This window comes from Melampsora larici-populina (genome assembly GCF_000204055.1).
Source record: "Melampsora larici-populina 98AG31 unplaced genomic scaffold MELLAscaffold_76, whole genome shotgun sequence".
In the NCBI taxonomy this organism is placed as follows: Eukaryota; Fungi; Basidiomycota; class Pucciniomycetes; order Pucciniales; family Melampsoraceae; genus Melampsora; species Melampsora laricis-populina.
In genome coordinates, this window is record NW_006768840.1 from 278,995 (window position 1) to 299,314 (window position 20,320).

Sequence of the window (20,320 nt, forward strand, 5' to 3'; positions counted from 1 at the left end):
GCCAAGCAAATTAAAACCAGATATTCCAACGTCTGGTTTTGGGTTCCGCAGTATATCAAGGTCGGGGGTAGGGCGTCATGCGAAACCACCAGGTGATGCGCAAACACACCGCGCAGCGAAGCCTTTAATGGACGCTTGAAAGCCCTACGGATGATGCGTATCTCCGGACGTGTCAGCTCAGCTCGTCGGAACCTAACATCCCTTTGGTCCAGCTTGAGGTTCGCTAGGATCGCGTGGATGGCCTGCGGCGTGCAGGTCGCCGACATCAAGATCAGTGGCACCTTGTCGGAAGCAAGGAACCGCCGTGCCAAGTCGCTGTACGAAGGGCGGAAAACCCCGTTATCAGACACACAAACGTGACTCGCAAGCCTTTTGGCGTGCCCGCTAGCAACTAGTCCCCAAGTGTACACCATGTGTGCCTCATCGACCACGTTGAGAATCAATCTCGCCTGGAACCAAGGGTCACTCCACATCCTGTCGAAAACGCTCGAGGTCAACGCTACCTCGGGGCTCTGTGAATAGAATTCAAACGCGTTGTCAACTACGCTGTATCTCGTAAACAAGCCTCTGAACCGCGGTGCGTAAGGCGACAGACCAACGTACCACGTAAACAAAGGAGGCAAGGCCTTGCAAAATGCCCTCGCAGACCTCTGGCGTACAGTTCCCGGCGGTCAAATTGACCGCCAATAGTTGCACCCCAGCCTTTTTGCTAACCTGTCGCAGGGCAGCAACCATCGCCAGTGGCACAAGAGGATCAGTCTTGATTATTTGGCCAAAACGTCCTAATGATATATTTACCTGATCGTCACCAAGAGATTCCAAGGGGTTGATGCAGAGTACAATCGGGGCAAACTGAGGATCGTGGGCATGAAAGAACATTTCTGGCACACGACTTTTGCCGAATCCGGTGCCCGCAAGGAGAAACGTGGTGCGTCCGTTCATTAAGTCAACCACCGAATCAAGCTGCTCAAGGCGTGCAGGGTAGCCATGTTTTGATTGAAACTGGTTCCGAACCCCGTCTGCCTGTGTCGCCTCGTCAACATTGAGATATTCGTCTCTTAGTGGAGGACGCGCTGTGAGGGACTTGGGTTGCCGTGTGGTTTGACTGAGAGACTCCAAGTTAGCGGCGATTCCGCTTTGACTCCTTCGCAGCGGGGGCATGTGTGGGTGTATTGGGATTCCTTCAAGGTAGGTGCCTCGGAATGTTTGAGTGAGCAAGTGGTATTAACCAACGACTGATAAAGTGGTATTATGGAAAGTGGTGATATGGAAAGTAACGACTGACTTCCTTCGCTCCAAACTGCATTTTGGAGCAAAGGATTTGGCGGTATTGTCAGACAGATTTGGGTTTTCGCGCTGAATTCCATGTTTTAATCGCCGCAGTCGTCTACAGTGCTCTCGAAGGCCCCGAAATGGCCCCAACTGTTATTTGTGAGATTGTTTCTGAGCCGTTCAAGATTTTTGGAATCTGAGAACGGGGAATTGGAGGCACAGCCTACGCGCGTATTTTTCATTATTGCCCTTGCCTGTCATTATTTGTGAGGGGCGTGGTGAGTGAGCTCCTGAGTTTTTTGGCCAAAGGACCGTCCGATCTCACGCCAGGAATTTCACTTTACTCGTAAGTCCCTCCTTTGAGTGGGCTGGTACAGCTCAAGGGGGGACTTAGTTAAGTTTGATCATCTTCCATCTCTTTTATCTCACTGTACCACCCCTGTGGAAATTTTGTGAAGATAGCCAGTAAACTGCCGCCCTTGTTGGATAGCTCCCCCCTGAGGATAAAGATAGCTTAGAGATAATCCTCAACATTACAATCTTTAGGATAATGGGGCAATAGACTTCAGAAGTTCTACAGGTCAAAGTGTACACGTAAGTTTGCCAAAGACATCCTCAATACGAGCCCGCAAGACAATGGTTGTTGCCCGCGATCGGGCGCTGCACTGTTACAGTTGGCTATATCATCTCGTAGTGCCTACCTTACAACACTGGCTCTCGGACAACCTGGCAAACTTCGCTCAAGTGAAAATGTAGGTGAGAAAGTAACACAGGAGTGCGGTTGACATATGGGGACCGGTTTGCGCCCATAAGACTCGAGTTCACATTACTAGGGCCATAAGGTTGTTACATTGCATACGATAAATGAATCAAGGTGCAAGAAGGGTAGTGAGGAACTTTTCACCGGCAGGGGTCATCTTGTCAGTGTGCTTCTTGGGTTGAGGACCAGCGGCAGCAGCCTTGAGGTTCTTGGCTTGCTTCAAGGTCTCGTTGCGGATGGCGACCCTAGCGTAAGGGTTAAGACGGAAGAGAACGGCTCGGTTCTTGAGGGGGTTCTTCTTCTGGGTAAATGGTCGCCGAATGCGGGTTGGCCCAGCTGGCTTGAGAACAGCTCGGACTTCGTCCTGCATGAACCAAATGTATAAGCACAATGAAAATGACTCAAGACAGAATGACTTACAGAGTTGATGACACGTGTGATGTCGGCATTACCGACTTTGGAGATAGGCAGACTGTGGGGGAGGCAGCCAAGGTCAGCATCTGAGGGAGAGGCAGATCAAGTTCAAGGAAGACTAACGAGTAACCGCTTTTGAGTGCGGATGGCTTGTCGTAGGTGCCGTAGAGGTCATCGAGCTGAGCAAAGGCACTAGCGGTCCAGATACAGAAACGACCGATGTGACCACCGGGGGCGAGTTGGAGGAGATTCAGGCGATGAACGGAGATGATTTCAACACCGGGAAGATTGCGGAATGCACGAGTGATACCCTTGTCTTCGTTGTAGATGATGAGAGGACCACGACGTTGTCGGTAACGGCGGCCACGCATCTTACCCTTACCAGCGCGCATAGTTCGCGAGGATGAGACTTTGAGAACGTCGGGTTGAGCAGCCAAAGCCTTGAGTACATTGGCAGCGTCACGAGTCTTTTGAAGGGATTCGATCTCGTCAGACACAACCAAGGGAATTTCTTGAACCTTTTCGATTCGGTGACCTCGAGCAAGCACCAAGGAGGGGACAGCAGTGGCCGCGATGGCAGAAACGGTAGCATAACGACGTTGCTTGAGGTTCGTCTTCACATGCCACTTGCGCCAGATTTTGGTTGGCGCGAACATACGACCACCTCGACACATGTTACCGAAGGCAGCCTTCGTAGAACAGAGCGAGCGTAAACAACGGAGAAAGAGTGGCCTGAAGGGTGAGATGTGAGCTCACCTGACCGGATCGGTGCGTACCACCCCCTCCGACACGGGGGATACGAGCAACTGCACGACCAGTTCCCCATGACTCTGCTGAGGTTTGTTCACCAGCCTTGGATGATACGGCATAAGGTTGACGGTTGTTCTTGGCCAGGTTCTTGTGAATCGCAGCAATGACGTCGTTCCTGATGGGGACAGTGAAGACGGCCGGTAGGGGTACGGTGCCGGATGAGGCGCCAGCAGGAGAGCGGACATTGACAACCTGTTAAAGCGAATCGAGTTGAGAATCGACAATGAGGGATGTGATAAGTTGTGTGCACAGAGGTCAAATGACGGCAGAAAGCTTACAGGTCGAGAGGCCATCTTGAGGAAACGGATCAGTGGTCGAAAAGGGGGGTCTTACCTTGAGGGGCAGAGGGGAGAGCGCGCTAGTTGGGCGGTGATGGATCACGGTACACTGGGTGAGGTGATATCATCATTTAAAACCTATTTGGTGCCAAACCTTCGCCAAATTTTAGCTCGCAAAGTCCTTAGGTCTACGGGGATCGGGCTTCGGGGTCCCACATTAGTATTCACACACCCTAGACATGTCATCCATCTTGTTGCCATCCATCAAGGCCACCATATGTTCCGAATTGTATAATCAAGTGGCAAGACTGGCAAGAGTTGATGAAGTGCAAGCCTCACCTTCACAAAGTCCATTAGCAGGCAGTTTTCGAAAAAGGTAGCAAAAAGACCGTTTATGTAGGTATATGTGTAGTAACAGAAATGATGAATATGTTGTACACGAAGGTCATAAACTTTGTCTTGAATGCAAAATTCTGGAGGAAACGGTCTTGCACGTGACTCCTCAAACAATGCTCTTGTTTTTCATGCTCGATCCAAACTTTGGGAATACTGTGCATCTTCTTATCAGAATAAAATCAATCAACTTTGACAGTCATGTTGTTTTCTTATTGTCTTATTACAACATTGTTTTTCTGAGATACAACTGTCTTCTTCTATGCTCAACATCAGAAGTTTTCTCACTTATCACATCGATGCTGTGTCCATAATCTGTTGGTTTGCTTTACTCCTATATTTGAATTGTCTAGGTGGCTCTTCTTTCAAACAGTCTTGATCTACTGTTTCTCATACCCTTAGACTGTGAAAATCTGGCTTATAATTCTTGCTTCTTGGAGTTGCTCGTTTTGAAGTCAATATCTAGCAAGAAAATACATTTCAATCCTGTCTCAAGGCAAGCTATGTTTGATCCATTGGGGTAAGCTCTAGAAAGTACAAAGTATACCATAAAGATGAGGACTACGGCAAAACAGCTACTCAAGTCAGATGCCCTTGCTTTGAAAGAGCTGGCGTGCAAGGTAGTCCTCAAAGTGTCTTGGTGTTGAATTACCAACCACGAGTGGTGATCTTCGACTGAATGCACTAAGCTTGGGGCTTCTCAAGTCTTTGACCCCCTTGGAAAAGTTTGAAATAACCCAAGGATCAGCTTACCAAAATAACAGAGTTCACAAGGACTGCCAATTACCATGGCCCGGACTTCTTGAAAACAGTCTGGAAGTAAGGTAAACAGATTTATAGTGCAGCCAAATTCTACTTAGAGATCTTCCCGATAAGGTGCGATTCAAGTATGATGTCTTTTTAAGCATACATTAATGATACATACTTGATCAACTATTGCTTCGTTAGACATCATGGATGTTACGTAATCTACGCAATCTGGCTCTTGAAGTCGATCCAAGAGTTGCAAATATAACTTTTGTCTTCTGTGTTATTTTTCTAGTCCCTTGGCACCGAAAACTCCAAGGGCTTGTGATTTCCTGGTACCCCGATGTCCTATGACAACATTGTTCAATGGCAAAGGCACAATCTAGAGCAGGCATATATGGCATAGGCCGGGTCAACGTGGTACAAACCACCTCTATCAGATTACACGTAGAGAAAAAGTCGAAGGGCAAATCAATATGAATAAGAGTCGTTGAAATGGACGTGCTTCACTAACATATTTTAGCTGAAATCACTTTTTATGAAAAAATAGTGCATAGTACAAACTTCCTCAGCGTCAACACCAATGGAGCAATAGATACATCAAGCAAATTCACAAAAAGTAAAATATTGATAATTTGTCTAAACATACATTTGCGACAAATCAAGAAATTCTGCACCCAGAATTCAAACTATCCATAAATACTATTGACCCCGGCAACTAACCTTGCGAATATATTTGTTTAGACTCAATTTGAGTATCGCACCACATACTTCCTTCAGAATTGTATGTAACGTGCGCGTCAGGAAGATTGTAAGTTAAATTTTGTGTCATTCCAGTTTGTTGTGGTAATGAACGGTTGAGAGTCACATGAAGGGAGCGACGCGGGTCGTTGGTGCTTGTCACGGCAGCGGCCGCCGGAGCCTGGACACGCGCAATTTTGGGAGGCAATTCCAATTCTTGCCCGGCTGTCCATATTGTGAGTGACTTAACTGGTCCAGCAAAATTTAATCGGCCATAGAGCATCCAGGTCGCCATGGCAAGGATAAAGACGCCCACAAGCATCAAAGGAGTCCACGACCAAGTTTCTGAGGTTGGCACCGTGAAGTCAACATCAGCGACGAGCAATAAGTATGTTTGGGAAGGACAGTAAAGGATCAGACACATACCAACATTAATATATGATTCAGATGGAGAACTGAATATAGCCACTAATGACAGAAGAAACATCAAAGAAATCCACGACAGTGGTCGACTAAAACCACGAAGAGTCCAGGAACTCCTCCCATCCCGGTCGAACCCATCCTTCCCACAAGCAATGTAAAGCCCAACTGGCACAATGTAGCACACCTGTATATCATCATAGACAGCACATTCCGTATTTAATGTTTACTCTACGTCTTCTCACACTAGTGATGAAAATTTGACATACCATGAAGATGGCTGGAAGTGACAATCTCAGGATCCCAGGAAGTATCTTGGTACGGTCTAAGCCAGCCAAAGTCGTCAACATCGACAGCCCTACGAGCAGGGCAGTAGCCCGTCGAGGGATTCGAAATCCAGTGGATGTCTTCCTCCAATATTTTGGAAACGGGATTGCATTATCACGCGCCAAGGCCCAGAGAAATCGACCGGCAGTGAGAAGCTGAGACATATCTTCAAGGAACATCACGATGATTAAGCACACTACAATAAATTGTGCAACCGGCTTGGGACAGTGTAAGAAAATCAGATCGATTATCGGCCAGGTAGAGGGGGTATGATAATGGCCTGGTACCAGAGTCTATGGATTGAGGGGCATTTTCAGTGTCATATGTCTTGAAAAGATCATCGAAAGGCTTACCTTGAAGACAACAACATTCATCACCAATGCGGTCAGATAGCTAAAAATAGTGCTCCAAAAGAAGACGCGCGGGACGACAGCTGCCGCATCTTTCGTCTCCTCCGACAGATGTGCGGCTGGTTCAGATCCCACAGAGAGAGTAGAGTTTGCCGCGCCGTAGATGAAGATCCATAGTTTACTTTTGAAAGAAGTGTGGTTATCAAACCTCGTGAACAGCTGTCGAAAGGGGTGTTGATGCTTTGCGGTGGCTAGCAATGCGATACATATTGCTGCGGACAAGACCAGGTTCAAGACCCCAGCTATTTTCCAAGCCAAAGGAGAGCGCGCCGGTCGGGTACATGCAATCGTACCAGCTATTACCAGCCAACCAGACGTGAGTACGACTCTATGCCATCGAAGAATGATCCAGTAGTAACCTGAAGCGGTAAATAGGCTTGTGAAGACGTCGACTTCAAGGAAACAACAGGTATTCAATCAGTCACATCAATAAGTTTCTTGCTTTCGTATGCGAAGAACGCGACTCACCAAATTGCGCTGCTAGCTGTACCTGCGTGAGTACGTGGGAAACGGTGAGAAAGACAGCAACCTGCCAGCTTAGAAGTTGTGCCCAGTCCCGCAATTTTGGATGGGCTCGAGCAAGCTTGAATGTCCCTGTAAGCAAAGCACCTCAGCTTGAGATAGGTGCGAATGATTGAGGCTCTCGACGGTCACAACTGAACGCACAAGTGAACATAGCTCCTGTTACCGGGTACGCCGACGCCATCTCAGCGAGCACTGCATTTAGGCAACACATGAAAATCCCGGAAAGGATCAAGCCATAAATCATGACGGCCGGACCTCCCCAGCTGATGGCTCCGGTGAGGCCCCAAAACGCTCCTGGAAGAAGTCCAATGTTGATAGACGAGAGCGAAAAAGATGACCAAAAGTCCCAATCACGATATAGTTCTTGCTTGTACCCTAGGAAAGCAAGTTGAGCCTCCGTGTCTCGCTGGGATTGGTTATTGATGATTTTTGCAGGCCGCCGGGTGATGAAAGACTGGGTGAATTGACTCGTGCGACCCTCGGAAGTCATGGAAGTGAGAGAGAGGAATTCGCCACCAGAGTTTGATTGCGGAAAATTGGCAATGGGCGCGGCTCGATGATCAAGTCGGGTAGTATCGTTCAGAGTCTCGAATATACAGTCGGGTGCAGAACGATTGCTGATGGGTGAGGTTATGGCAGGGCTAGCCATGTTGATGAAGTTGAAGGAGAGAGTCGTTCTACAGCGGATTGTCAAAATCTTATTCTGTAGGCTTAGGCTTTAGCTCGACGAGGCAAGAGTGCAAATTTCCTCAAGGTCAACAAGGAGAAGGGTTGAAAAAGATCAAAAGTGGCATTATTTGGCCCCAGGTTTGTTGCGTCGATGGCTTCTTCATATATTCTTTTCTCCCCGAACTCGGTCGGGGGAGTCGGCGGCTGGAGCCATGTCTAGCCATGTACATACAAATGTGTAAAGAGAAAGAAATGTGGCTCATCCAGAGGTATTCAGAAGGAGAAAGCTGAGTACAACAACTGTGTTGCAATACACAATGGTTGATACCCAAGCCCGAAAGCGCGAGAAGGAAAGGGAGCACAAGTGATTCAAATGAACACGATCGGGCAAAACGCGAAGGATGTAAAAGGTGGTAAAAATGCACTCAACTGATGGCGCCAGAAATTATCGGCAGACGTCTGCGTAACGCGGCGTTGATCCCGCAATCGTGATGCTAGGAAATAAAGATATTTAGTGAAGCTCCTCCTTCAGCTGCGATGAAGCTGACAGTCACCGTTGTTAAGGACTTTGATTATATGCTACGCATGGAATCAGGCCTGGCTATATTCATGGTTCAGCCTTCAAGGCTACTTTTGAGACCGGAACTTACGGCTACGAGGGTAGACAAGAGAAAAGATCAGACCTGGTGAACACCGAGAAGAAATGAAAAAGACAAAATTCCGCATCAGAAGATCATGATGCCCACTGGCACAGGAGGATCACCAATTTCTAGATACCGCATGTACTGTTTGCTTAATGATACCTCGATAGCATCATGGATGTGGATACCGGGATGAAAAGTATATGTATGTACATGCATTGGGGCGGGTGACAGACAAAAATGTGTCGAGACTGTGATGACTCATGAGTGCATATGAGGGAAAAAGTTTGTGAACTTCTTAGTTGAAGACAAGTGAGAGAGCAACATACGTGGGCTAAATTGAATTCACCACCCCATAGCATTTGAGAAGTGACTGATGTGGAAGGATCATTTTTTTCTAGGTGTTAACAATCACTTGAAGGGAAAACAAAGAAATCAAGAGAGGAAAAGGAAAAATTAGGTGATTCTCAAGGAATACGTAATATCTAGGAAAAAAGGTTTTTATTTCAACCCGTTTTCTCTCATCAAGAGGTCAACGGACTGCTCTCCAAGGATACAATGTAGCTCCATGAAAGCCCAACAGCGGGGGACATCAGGGTAGACGCCGGTGCCTGCGTGGTTTGTTGCCTTGCTTTGCCCGATCTGGCACTGGGGTGGACTGGTCTTGGACTCTTGACAGCCTTTCCTCAAACCGCAACTCGGGTAGCCAAATTTTTCCAGTACAAATTTTTCCTATGCAAATGGAAACTGAGGCTGCTTATGTTTCATGGTATATACTCTATAAAATACACTCTGACACATTTTTGGTAAAAACAAAGGTTTCGAAGCCATCAAAGTCCCAGATCCATGAAACATAACATGGTGTTGTAAGGTCACATTGACCTGTCCACAAGACTTGAGCACTTCATATTTTGAATGTGTCAAAGGCTCATCGTGTTCAACTCGGAGCGACAAGAGATAATGTTTGGTAGTGTGGTAAATGCAGATAGAACACCAGCAGATTCAGTGAGCGGCTTGGCCATGGAAGTAGCGGAAACCCGACAACTCCCAATCAGCGACCGATTGACGTATTTACATATGATCTGCTTGATGAAATTTCACACACTGATGACATGATGTGGCGTGACGTCTGATCATGCGCGGACTTCAAGTGATGTCGCCAAGATCAATCGAACAGGAGCCAAACATATAAATATATAAATATTGAGGATAGCGTACACCTTACATGCTTCTTTGAAACTACAAATAACCTATCTACAAACGATTTTCTTGATAATACTTGATCAGACCTTCGGTGGAAGAATCATGTCCCTTGACATCACTGGGGTTCGCAAGCTGCGATAATATCCTTTTGGCTAAGACTTTGCCTAGTTCCACCCCCATTTGGTCGAATCTTCATCCATATACAAAGAGAGTACAACAGAGCAGACTCAATCAGCAAGCATATATCGGGAAAATCTCTTAGATCGTGCGAGACCAGCACATACGAATTGATACCCCAAATGGCTCCTTGTACAAAGATCTTGTGCTCATACATCGCTAGCAGAGCTCCTGTTATCTCAACCCAGACATGCAATGTGGTAAGAAAAAATGTTTCATGTGCTTTGCTATGGAAAACCCGTACCTAAGGTTCCAGGAGTGAGTTTCTGAAACATGATCGAATTTGTAGGCTTGTTGCCTTCAAAGACTTTGCTCTTTGTTAAAGCCTCGTTGTTCGCCTCCGGCCCAAGTTCCTAGCCAATTTTATTAACTTCAATTGTGCACGGAGAAGGGAGCTTCGACAAATGTTAAGACAGATATGAAGACTTACTTGTCTTACAGCAGCTTCGTCTTTTCCAAAGGCCAAGGCCTCTGGCTGAGCAAAAAAGTTAGAAAGCAGGATCTCGTGGTGGCGACCCTTACTGATAGGGTTGAGCGTTTCTACCGGGGCCAGGAAGTCACAAGGGATAAGTTTCGTGCCTTGATGAATGAGTTGACTGGATGTATACAATTAGCAAAAGAATCAAAGCCAAGAAAGAAATTCGGAAGGCGTGAGTAAGGAATGAGGCTGTGAAATGTCGATGGAAAGGGTAACGTCGAATACGCACTAGAAGGCATGTTGGCCGTTGGTGCCGGACTGTCCCCATATGATCGGTCCAGTCTGATAGGTCACTTTGCGCCCGTCTTTGGTGACATACTTGCCGTTGCTCTCCATATCACCCTAAATTCTCCAGTTCCGCCAAAAAAGAGATAAGACCGAGTGTTAAGAGCATGAAAGATGATACGAATGATCTAATCTGACCTGTTGAAAATAATCGGCAAACTTGTGTAGGTACTGATCGTAAGGCAGAAGAGCATGGGTCTGAGCGCCATAAAAGTTATTGTACCTATGTTCAAGAGCTTCAAAGTTAGGTCACGCAACCAGGACGTCCGATATCATGCTTCAAACGACGTGCCATATTCCCAACATGGCTAAAATCACAGGTACGTTCTTCTCCAAAGGGGCTTCCTTGAAATGATTGTCCATGGCATGGGCACCCTGATAAGACCCACCGATCATGTGAAAGTACGTGTCAGCGTACCGCTTGAGACCATATCAAAGAAGAGATATCAGCCAACTCACGTCTAGAACAGCTTTGAAATTATCATAGCCAATATAAAGCGCGATACTCAATCCGATGGCGCTCCAGAGACTATAACGTCCACCAACCCAATCCCAAAACTTGAACATATTTTCCTTCGCAATGCCAAATTCGGTCACCGCCTTCGTATTGGTAGACAAAGCAACAAAGTGCTTTGCGACATGAGCTTTCTGAATTGCAAAATAGGACACAAAAGTCAATATCTGAACGGTTAATTAGGTTCTACCAAGATCGGAGTCTCACATCCTTGGCTGAGGCTAGAAACCAATCTTTTGCACTGGTAGCGTTGGTCAATGTCTCCTGAGTGGTAAAAGTCTTACTGGCCACGATAAATAAGGTGGTTTCAGGGTTACATTTCCTCAAGATTTCGGCCAGATGAGTTCCGTCGATGTTGCTGCAAAAGTACGGAGTGATCGGCCGGTCTTGACCAGCGTAATACGCCAATGCTTCGGTGACCATAACTGGTCCGAGATCGGAGCCTCCGATGCCGATGTTGACAACAGTGTCAATCGATTTACCAGTATATCCTTTGTGAGATCCGCTTCGTACTGCCTCGCTGAATTCGCGTACGTGCTCCAAGACTTGGTGAACCTCGCTAACACCTTCCTCTGCCCCACCGTACTTCTTGCCGCTAGTATCGCGAAGGGCAACGTGGAGAACAGCACGGCCTTCACTGGTGTTGATGTGCTGTCCTGAAAACATCTCATCACGAGACTTTTCCACACCAGCTTGGCGAGCGAGTTCAAGAAGTTTCTCCCAAACATGATTATCGATCAAATTTTTGGAATAATCCAATAGAAGGGTCGTATCGGTGCTTGGGCTTTCAAACTTGGTCGAAAAGGAATTGAAGCGCTGGGGGTCTTGAGAAAAGAGCTGAGAGAGCACGAGGTTCGACTTCTTTTGATCGTAAAGAGACTGAAGTTCGGCCCAAGCTGGGTAGTCTGAAATGTGACAATCTTCGATGAGTTCTTCAAGCGAGAAGATGAGAAGAAAGATGATAAGATACCAGTAGCCAATTTTCCTGCCATGCTGAGGGATGATAAATTCAAAATTGATAGGAATCGTTCCTAGAATAAGTAGAAAACCGTTTGAGAGTGATGCTGTTATTGAATTGGATTTGGTTGGGAATCAGATCGAGAAATCAATGATGATTGTCAACTGAGTTGAGTCAAACCGCAGTGGTATTCTCGGGTCTCTCCGGCTGTCTCCGGTAATTTGAAGCCGGGTTGTGTTGTACCACAAATCTCATGTCACAACTTTCAAAATAAACATGTCACAGCAAGATACAGCCGTTCTTAACAAGGTTGCTTTTTTGCTAGAGTGAAGAGCATCCACAGTGGTCGGGCGCCAAATCAAGGCCCCAAATCGACCAAACCCAATCTAAACGAAAGTACTCACCATTTTCAATTATTCTGTAGTCAATACTCCGAATTTAGGAAACAAATGAGGAACAGACTTCAAGAAAACAAAATCAAAGTAGATTTGAACAGCTCTAAGAAGCTACTAGACACGCCAAAAGCTTTCCCTTATATTGCAAAATGTATCTTAAAAACTGAACACTTTTCACATTTCCACTCTTACACTACAAAAAAAGTGTTCTTTTCTCATGGGATTGGAAAACTTTGAGTGTCACAGAAAATTACACATACTTTTCTTTTTTCATTTGAGATGATCTGCCTTGGGAAACAGCCTTCCAACACCGTAAATGAAATACTATGACTACATTGCTCGTATAAGGACAGCTGTGTCTTTCCAAAGATACATATACAGAGTGGGTGGAGAGTGGAAAACTATGATATACAAAAGATTTTCACTCTTACACCATAATAAGCTGCAAATAAACAACCAATTTTCATGGGTTTTTTTATTGTACTTGTTTCTTCTTGATCGTGATTAACAGAAGAACACAGTGTTGTAATTAAGACTTCCCCACTTGATGATTTTGGAAGAGATTTTTTGAAACAATTGACTTGCTTGTACCCTACAATTCCCTGACAACTGATTCTAACTAGATGCATCGAGTGATTTGCACAGAAAGCTTAGCAAACCACCTGCTCCAGATCATCATCAACAAAGGCCTTTATTTGCAACAAAGGTGCGGTTTTGTTTACCAATTACAATTCAAGACAATCACCAGATCTTGAACTCATAGAGCTGTGATTATTCAATATTTCCGTGTCGTATAATCAAACATACTACACCAGTGAGCTCAAATAGTTGTATATGTATTATTGTTATTCTTTCCTTAATCTAACTTCTCATATGACTTTTCTTTTTCAACAATCAGAAATATGGCCAAGAGGAAATGACCTAAGTCGCCAGTCACCAGTCCCAAGAATGAGGTTACACCCACGGCTCATATGTACATGATGAGGATTGACAGTCAATTATTGCCAACAACTCAAGGACTCAATACTTCCACTCCCCCAAAAGGAACCAACACCACCCACCAGCCATCTAAGGACAACACTTGTCCTGAATCTAGCTCAATGAATTATCTATTCAACTACCCTTTATGGCCCAAGATCCAGACACTACCCAAAACACTCCATGTCTTTCTTTAAAGTGACTTTGACTCCATCACCTCAAAGACTACAAACCTTGACTATTATTGTGTTTTGCACCACTTCAATCCCAAGACTAAGTCGCGCCCTTCTCACACCAAGGCTAAAGTAAAGAAAGACTTTGATGACAACTTAAAGCCACCCTTGCTCCCATTTGCCATGGAGCCACCTAAGCCAGACACGGACACTAGTGAAACATCCCCACCTGATATAGATTTTGATCCGCTTCATTGGCGTACTCCTCGGGCCATGTTGTCTCAAGCCTCCAGGCGCCCAGGGTACTCAATCACATCACACCCCCGAATTGACCAAATATTGATCTTATACAAAGCATTTGTTGATCCCAACCTTTTATTGCCAGTCAACAGAGAATTTTGTCACAAAACCAAATGCCTTACGGCTGATAAGGCTTGTCAAAAGACAATTGAATACTTGTCAGCCCTGGGTACATACGTATGTACCCAAAGACTAACTTGTAAAATAGATAACCACCTTTAGACAACTAATTACATGTACAACAACCTTACAAAACATATGTAGCTTGTAATAAACCATATATACATTCTAATTACATATACATATACATTTAAAATTATATGTAATATGTAATAAAACACTAATTACACCTCATAACTCATTTCAAGAGTTAAAATGCTTATACTACATAAATTACATAACATGTATATGTAATTATGTAGTATTAATAATAATCATAACTAACAATAATAATTAAACCCTAAACCACTGTAGTGATACAAACAAATATCACTACAGTTAGGTTTGGAGAAGAGAGTATATAAACTCCCCCTCTCTCAGCCCTCAGAGATTCCTACCCAAGCAATAATTACCCACTACTTTTAAAGAACAATTAAAGTTCAACTGAAGTAAAAATCAAGAGTCTTATATATAAAATAAGACTAGTGATAAACTTCATCAACTTTAATCAGCTTCCTGATCAAAAGTAGGTAATACAGTCTTCACTCCCCTGTGGATCCTCTACTTCCCCCAAGTAGAAACTCTTTTAGGTTGGTGACCTTCAAACAACCCTTTAATGCTGGCAGTGTACAATTACTTTCAGGTTGGTGACCTTAAGAACAACCCCAAGTTGGTGACTTTAAGAACAACCAGTCTAGTGATATTCACCTCACTCTTCATTCTGTTAATAAAGGTTTGAAGGAAAACCTTGGATCCAGTTTTCATTAATTATAAAATTATTATAATTACAAATAAAATCTCCTTTTAAGGAGTCATTTAACTGTAGTCTGTCTGGGTTTATCCAAACAGACCAGTCCCCCTTCCTCTTTCTCTATCTTTCATATATTTCTTTTGTAATTACCTTATAATTGAAATATAAAAAGTAAATATTCAAACATTACCAACCATCTAGTACCCACTTAGTGAGCCTTGAGTCCTCTTTAGAGCACCCAAACCTCACAATACTTGCACTTTGCGCTGCAATGTCATGCTCCACATATATTTGTGCGCTCCGTCTCACTTACACATCCGTTCTTGTTGGACTTGTACAGTGCCCTCCAAAAATTTTATGTACAGTGCACATCTGCTCTGTATGTAGGGTCACTAGCAGCTCAGCGGTGGGCGCCGCGGCTAGGGATTTTTATTTTTAGGTAGGCTAGACGGCTTAAAATTGGCCAGTGGCATTGCACTTGACATACTTGTTTCAACCAGTTTCATTTGTTATGTGGTAGTGCAAATGTAGTTCCTTTCATCCACAGTAGTGTACAGGTTTATTTAGTTGAATTATCCAGCTCCCACTGTTTTCCATGTTCCGTCTTCTTAGCTTAGTTGCCAATTATATTGCTCCTGCTTTGCCAAGTCCTAATTTTGAGTTTTGGCAATGATCACCCGCCCTGCCAAACGCACAATGACATCTTTGAGTTTGAGACAATTTACTTCTGTGTTCTTGCGAGTCTGGTCAGCTCTACAGTGTTTTGTTCACAAGGATATGTTACTACCTTGACTTGCTTCAATTCCAACTTCAACAGTTTTGTTTCCTTCTTCAACATCATCATCATTCTGATCAGTTCTTTTCCTCTCAGAATTAGGTATCATAACAGAAATAAGTGAAGATCTATGATTTAATTGATTTTGTTTAGAAGATGAAGGATTGAATGACTTAGAAGGGGAATAATTTGGAATTAAAACACATTCAAGTTGACTACTTTTACTTCTTCTTTTTGTTGAATGTGGATGATCTTGATTTGTTGTGATGCCATTTGACCAGTCACTTTCTAAAATTTCATTTGTTCTCCCTTTTTTGATAAGTGTAGGTTTCTAAGTAGCTACTTTTGACCTTTTCACTGCTTGTTATTTACTTTGACTTGTCACTTTCTGCAAGCTTTGCCGCATGTTTGATACCTATCATTCAAGTTAAAGGTAAACCTTGTTCACCAGCAAAGCCTGATTAAACTCCCGATCCCTACTACCGATTTCCAGGTTTACACGTCCAACACATTTTAATCTGAATTCCATGCGCCTCACCCCAAATACGTTTGTCATTCCTCTCATCAGACTGAGTCAACTATCAATCCATTTAAACAGATTCATCAAACTTTTAACAGAACAAATCAATTTGAAATGCAAAATCAAGCTCCAATGAGCTTCATTCAATCTCATTGAACGTAAAATCAACCAAATTCTGAAACCATTCCCAAACCAAATTAATCATATTCATCACAATCAACTAACCAGTGTGCAAGATCCCTCAAGATAACAAGTCATGATACATCTCAACCCTAAAAACCCATTGGTATCTTTACTTACTCAAGATGCATTGACCATTCATGAAGCGGTTACTGGGTGGGCAGCTGTAGCCAAAAGAACATCAGGCAAAGTTCGCATCCTAGACCTCAAACAGAGCAGGGTCAAGGAATGCATCAATTGGGTTCAAGCTGTCACAGAAATCAAAGACGCCTTAATCAACATATTTCAAGCAATCAAAAAAGCTAATTGGGAAGCTGCTACACGACATATCCAATGTTCCAATGGAATCAATCAAGAAATGATTTGTAGCCAATTTGCAGAAGCAGTGGTGGTAAGCGATTTTATAGAGTCTTACTGAAGACAAAATGAATGCCCCTTATATGTTTATTTTCTCAGCCTACGACCCATATCCCTGAACCACCTTTGATTGCTTCAGAAAACTTTACAAACCAATTAACTGGAATCTTTTTGAAGGCTTTCACTCAGGCTGCTAATTCAAAAGATGAAGCTACTACTACTTGATCCTTTAAACTCTTTCCACTTTTAGGGTCTAACACATCCAAGGCTGGATTAGCATCTTACTCAGATTTTGTCCAAACATTAATCAGCCTTCCTCAACCAACTCGAACAGGGTCATCACATCCTAAAACATGTCTTCCTCAACTAACTTCACTCTTTGAACAACTGGCTCTAATCATCAATCAACATCAACCAATAGTAGACAAGTATCATGGTCCTTGCTCGACGGTCACTGTTGTTACCCAGCTTAATATGGAACTAGATTGGAATGACAACAGGATACTATTGAATTGGGAGGAAGATTGGCAACCTCAACGCAAAATGAATGAAATTTCAAACTACACATTTCCAGCACTCAATCAACTTCGTACTACTGACAATACAATTCATAACCCTTTATCAAGCTCGATCATCTCTAACCTCAATGACTCTACTCCCACAACTTCATTTGCATCCTCATCAATCAATTTGCCGGTTGGACTTGAAAGTTCTTTGCGATCTTTTTCTGGAAACGTTCAACACACTTATAATTTACAGCCTTTCCTGAGCGCGATGTCTGGTGCTTCAAATGTCACCGCTGCTTTTATTGATAACAAGATGCCCGATTTGAAAGCAATCAATGATATCATCACCGAACTGACGGGTATGAGTAGACAATGACAAACATACAGGAGGTTTTGGTATGCACAGTTTGGTGATGAAGAGCAGGAGCTGCAAGATAATGGTACTCAGGAAACTGTTCAAAATCCAGCTGATCCAACACAGCCCTCATCCCCAAAACTTACTCCTGTATCAGTTGAAAGGAAGTGACCCGAGGAGATGTGTCATACAGCAGCATCTTTATCCGTAAAGAAGTTGAAGAAGGAAAAAGCTGTTTGAATGAATTGAGACTTGTTCAATCAAACTTTTCCACAATACAAAAGTAAGTGGTTGCCTAAATCATGATAGGATCTCCTTGTTAATTTCCTCACTGATCTCAATCTCTCCACTCTGTAATCATAGAATGGATTGGAACAACTCTTTACCCAATTGATTCAACCTAGGATCAGACCATAATAACAGATTGTTATAAGGACATAACTTAGAATAGGAACGGTACACTGGAGCCAAATCCCATGATTTTGTTTGCAAACAATCTATTCAAGCCTGGGAATCTTTGATTAAACCATATTGGGTAAGAAACTTTCCATTGGTTCAATGACATTGATATGATTGACTTTGACCTCTTTTCTCATACTTTGTATACATATGTTTCTTTGGCTAGATGGGTCTTACACCAAACAGCTTTCATCAACTCTTCTCAGCAATGATCAATATGCTTTCAAGACCATGGGAAACTCAACTCCAAAATATGAAATTTACAGAATTAGGATCCATAAGCTGTTACTCAGTTACCTTTCTTAATTTAACCCAGTTCAACTGTCATTTATCACCTCAGAACAACAGAAGTGAATGGATGTCTCTCTGAAATTACAAGCATAAAAGTAAATGATGAAATGACTTTACATCATTTTCTTCATCACAGTTGTACTTTTCATTCTGAAACTGTAAGCTGAGATGATTCAAGTCAACACCATTCATACAAATAAGAAGTGATTGCAGATGAGGCGTTGAGCTTATTCACATCATGCAAACCCATTTAATTCCTCCAGCAGATGCTATCATTGACTCAAAAGTGACTAATTTCAAAACTTAAGCTGATTATTATGCCAACCCCATCAGCCCATTGAGAGAGCAAAAGGGTAGCAATTTGGCAATGGAGACTTTTGGAAGTCTTTATTGGAAATTAAACACAAGATGGTGTAGAACATACACAGGAAGTAGCTTTAGGGTTGAGATCACTCAGAGATGATTTTTGAGAGCCTTGGTACCTAACACTCATGAGGATGCTGTGTACAGGCACTCTCAATACTACTGTACCTATACAACTTGAACCTGTTCAAATTAGATCCATTTTCTTCTTATTCAACTTCTTATTGTATTTCTAGAAAAAATAAAGCTGAACATTGAAGTCCGATCAATTGTGGGACTTGCATAGTTTCTGAATCACAGATCCAATACATATGGCTAATTAGTACCCTAATTCATAACAAGGTACCTAAGTACAGCCAGTATTGTCTCTCACATTGGTAATACATATACCTTGGTATTCTGTCAAAAAAACTGTTGGGTGTGTATATCTGTCATTCACAATCATTGATAGGTGGGTTATTGATATACATTGGTAAGTAAGGTTTTGATAAAGTCAATCACAAAACTCCATCTTTGCTGATTCATATGAATTCTTTCAAAGTGATTTCTTGAAGATTCATCCCAAGATCAATCATGGTGGGTATTGTGTCACTTAGAAGATCTACAATAGATGCCATCCACATAATGTGATATTCTGAACGCGGCGCCTGCCGCTGATGTGCTAGTTAATAATAAACATATACATATCAGAATCATTTTCAAATATAAAATCAGTATTCATAACAGGTCAATGGCAGTGTACTCAATTGGATTTTTGGCCATAATTCAAATCAATTGTTTAATATAAGTATGATAAGGATCCCAGGATTTAATACTTAATCTTGCTCCTCTAATGACATGATAGTAAAACCCAATAATTTTGAAACCTTTAAAAAATGATCTTCGGAATCAATTTCTTCATTTAAAAATAAACCAAATGACTTTTTTCAAAAAAAAGTATCATTACATCAGCAATAAACTTCATGCCCAATTTTATCTTTCCAGAGAATCAAAAAAAGAGAAACCAATATTCAAGGAAGTCAAAAAATCAAACTAAGGGCCCGTTTGGCTGGTTTTCCAAAAATTTGTTACACAAAAACAAATTTTCAATCTGCCCTTTATTACACTTCACCAAACACTCAACCAAAGAGCTTATCAAAAGTTTGAAATAGAGGGGCAAATGGAGGCAAAACCTCTTTTTGATCTCAAAAACAGCCTCAGGGCTGTTTTTCAAAATTGAAGATTTTTTGATCAAAAACGGTTTTTGCACCGCCAACATAGATGCCTCGGATTGAAAAATCCGAGGCATCATCGGATGGAAACCCTCGGACAGGTCTTGTCCGAGGATTTGATCCGAGGTATTTTTTGACGCAAAATAATACCTCGGATCAAAACCTCAGAAAGATTTTGTCCGAGGATTTGAGTCCGATGATACCTCGGATTTTTCAATCCGAGGCATCTTTGTTGGCTGTGTTGGTCTTGATCGACTGCCATTGCCAAACACTGGTCTTTTTTTCAAAAACCATTTTTTTTCCATCTAAACGGGCCCTAACCTCTTTGAAACTTTCCAAAACAGTTTTAGTCAACTTGTCTTTTTTCCTTGTGAATTTTTTTTTCATTTCCGAAACAAAATTACGGAATGCGAGGTGTGTCAAAGTGACAAATCAAATTTCAAAAAGTGAATTTCAGATCCCCGGGTCAGAATTGACAAAACTGATTAAACATCAGATTCACCCAATACTGGTCTGAAACCGCCT

General features: G+C 43.0%; 5 protein-coding genes across 5 annotated transcripts; 2 read left to right on the top strand and 3 right to left on the bottom strand.

Annotated features, from left to right (window-relative positions):
- Positions 1-2,065: 2,065 nt before the first annotated feature.
- On the bottom strand, positions 2,066-3,595 carry MELLADRAFT_50803 (uncharacterized protein; the record flags this gene model as incomplete). The annotated part of the gene is made up of 5 exons (XM_007417617.1): positions 2,066-2,396; positions 2,453-2,504; positions 2,570-3,135; positions 3,203-3,448; positions 3,535-3,595. 5 exons carry the CDS (start codon positions 3,547-3,549, stop codon positions 2,142-2,144), a joined length of 1,134 nt encoding a protein of 377 aa, XP_007417679.1.
- Positions 3,596-5,392: 1,797 nt separating this feature from the next.
- Positions 5,393-7,746, bottom strand: MELLADRAFT_113068 (uncharacterized protein; the record flags this gene model as incomplete). Its single annotated transcript, XM_007417662.1, has 6 exons — positions 5,393-5,760; positions 5,842-6,022; positions 6,105-6,455; positions 6,516-6,964; positions 7,041-7,166; positions 7,239-7,746. The coding sequence occupies 6 exons, from the start codon at positions 7,744-7,746 to the stop codon at positions 5,393-5,395; spliced, it is 1,983 nt and encodes a 660-aa protein (XP_007417724.1).
- A 1,832-nt stretch (positions 7,747-9,578) lies between these two features.
- Positions 9,579-12,131, bottom strand: MELLADRAFT_45845 (uncharacterized protein; the record flags this gene model as incomplete). The annotated part of the gene is made up of 10 exons (XM_007417616.1): positions 9,579-9,800; positions 9,895-9,958; positions 10,032-10,140; positions 10,218-10,383; positions 10,495-10,607; positions 10,689-10,773; positions 10,843-10,925; positions 11,010-11,198; positions 11,272-11,969; positions 12,035-12,131. The coding sequence occupies 10 exons, from the start codon at positions 12,054-12,056 to the stop codon at positions 9,662-9,664; spliced, it is 1,668 nt and encodes a 555-aa protein (XP_007417678.1).
- A 4,198-nt stretch (positions 12,132-16,329) lies between these two features.
- Positions 16,330-16,835, top strand: MELLADRAFT_94966 (uncharacterized protein; the record flags this gene model as incomplete). Its single annotated transcript, XM_007417642.1, has 2 exons — positions 16,330-16,644; positions 16,710-16,835. 2 exons carry the CDS (start codon positions 16,330-16,332, stop codon positions 16,833-16,835), a joined length of 441 nt encoding a protein of 146 aa, XP_007417704.1.
- A 249-nt stretch (positions 16,836-17,084) lies between these two features.
- On the top strand, positions 17,085-17,492 carry MELLADRAFT_113070 (uncharacterized protein; the record flags this gene model as incomplete). The annotated part of the gene is made up of 1 exon (XM_007417656.1): positions 17,085-17,492. The coding sequence occupies one exon, from the start codon at positions 17,085-17,087 to the stop codon at positions 17,490-17,492; it is 408 nt and encodes a 135-aa protein (XP_007417718.1).
- Positions 17,493-20,320: the final 2,828 nt, after the last annotated feature.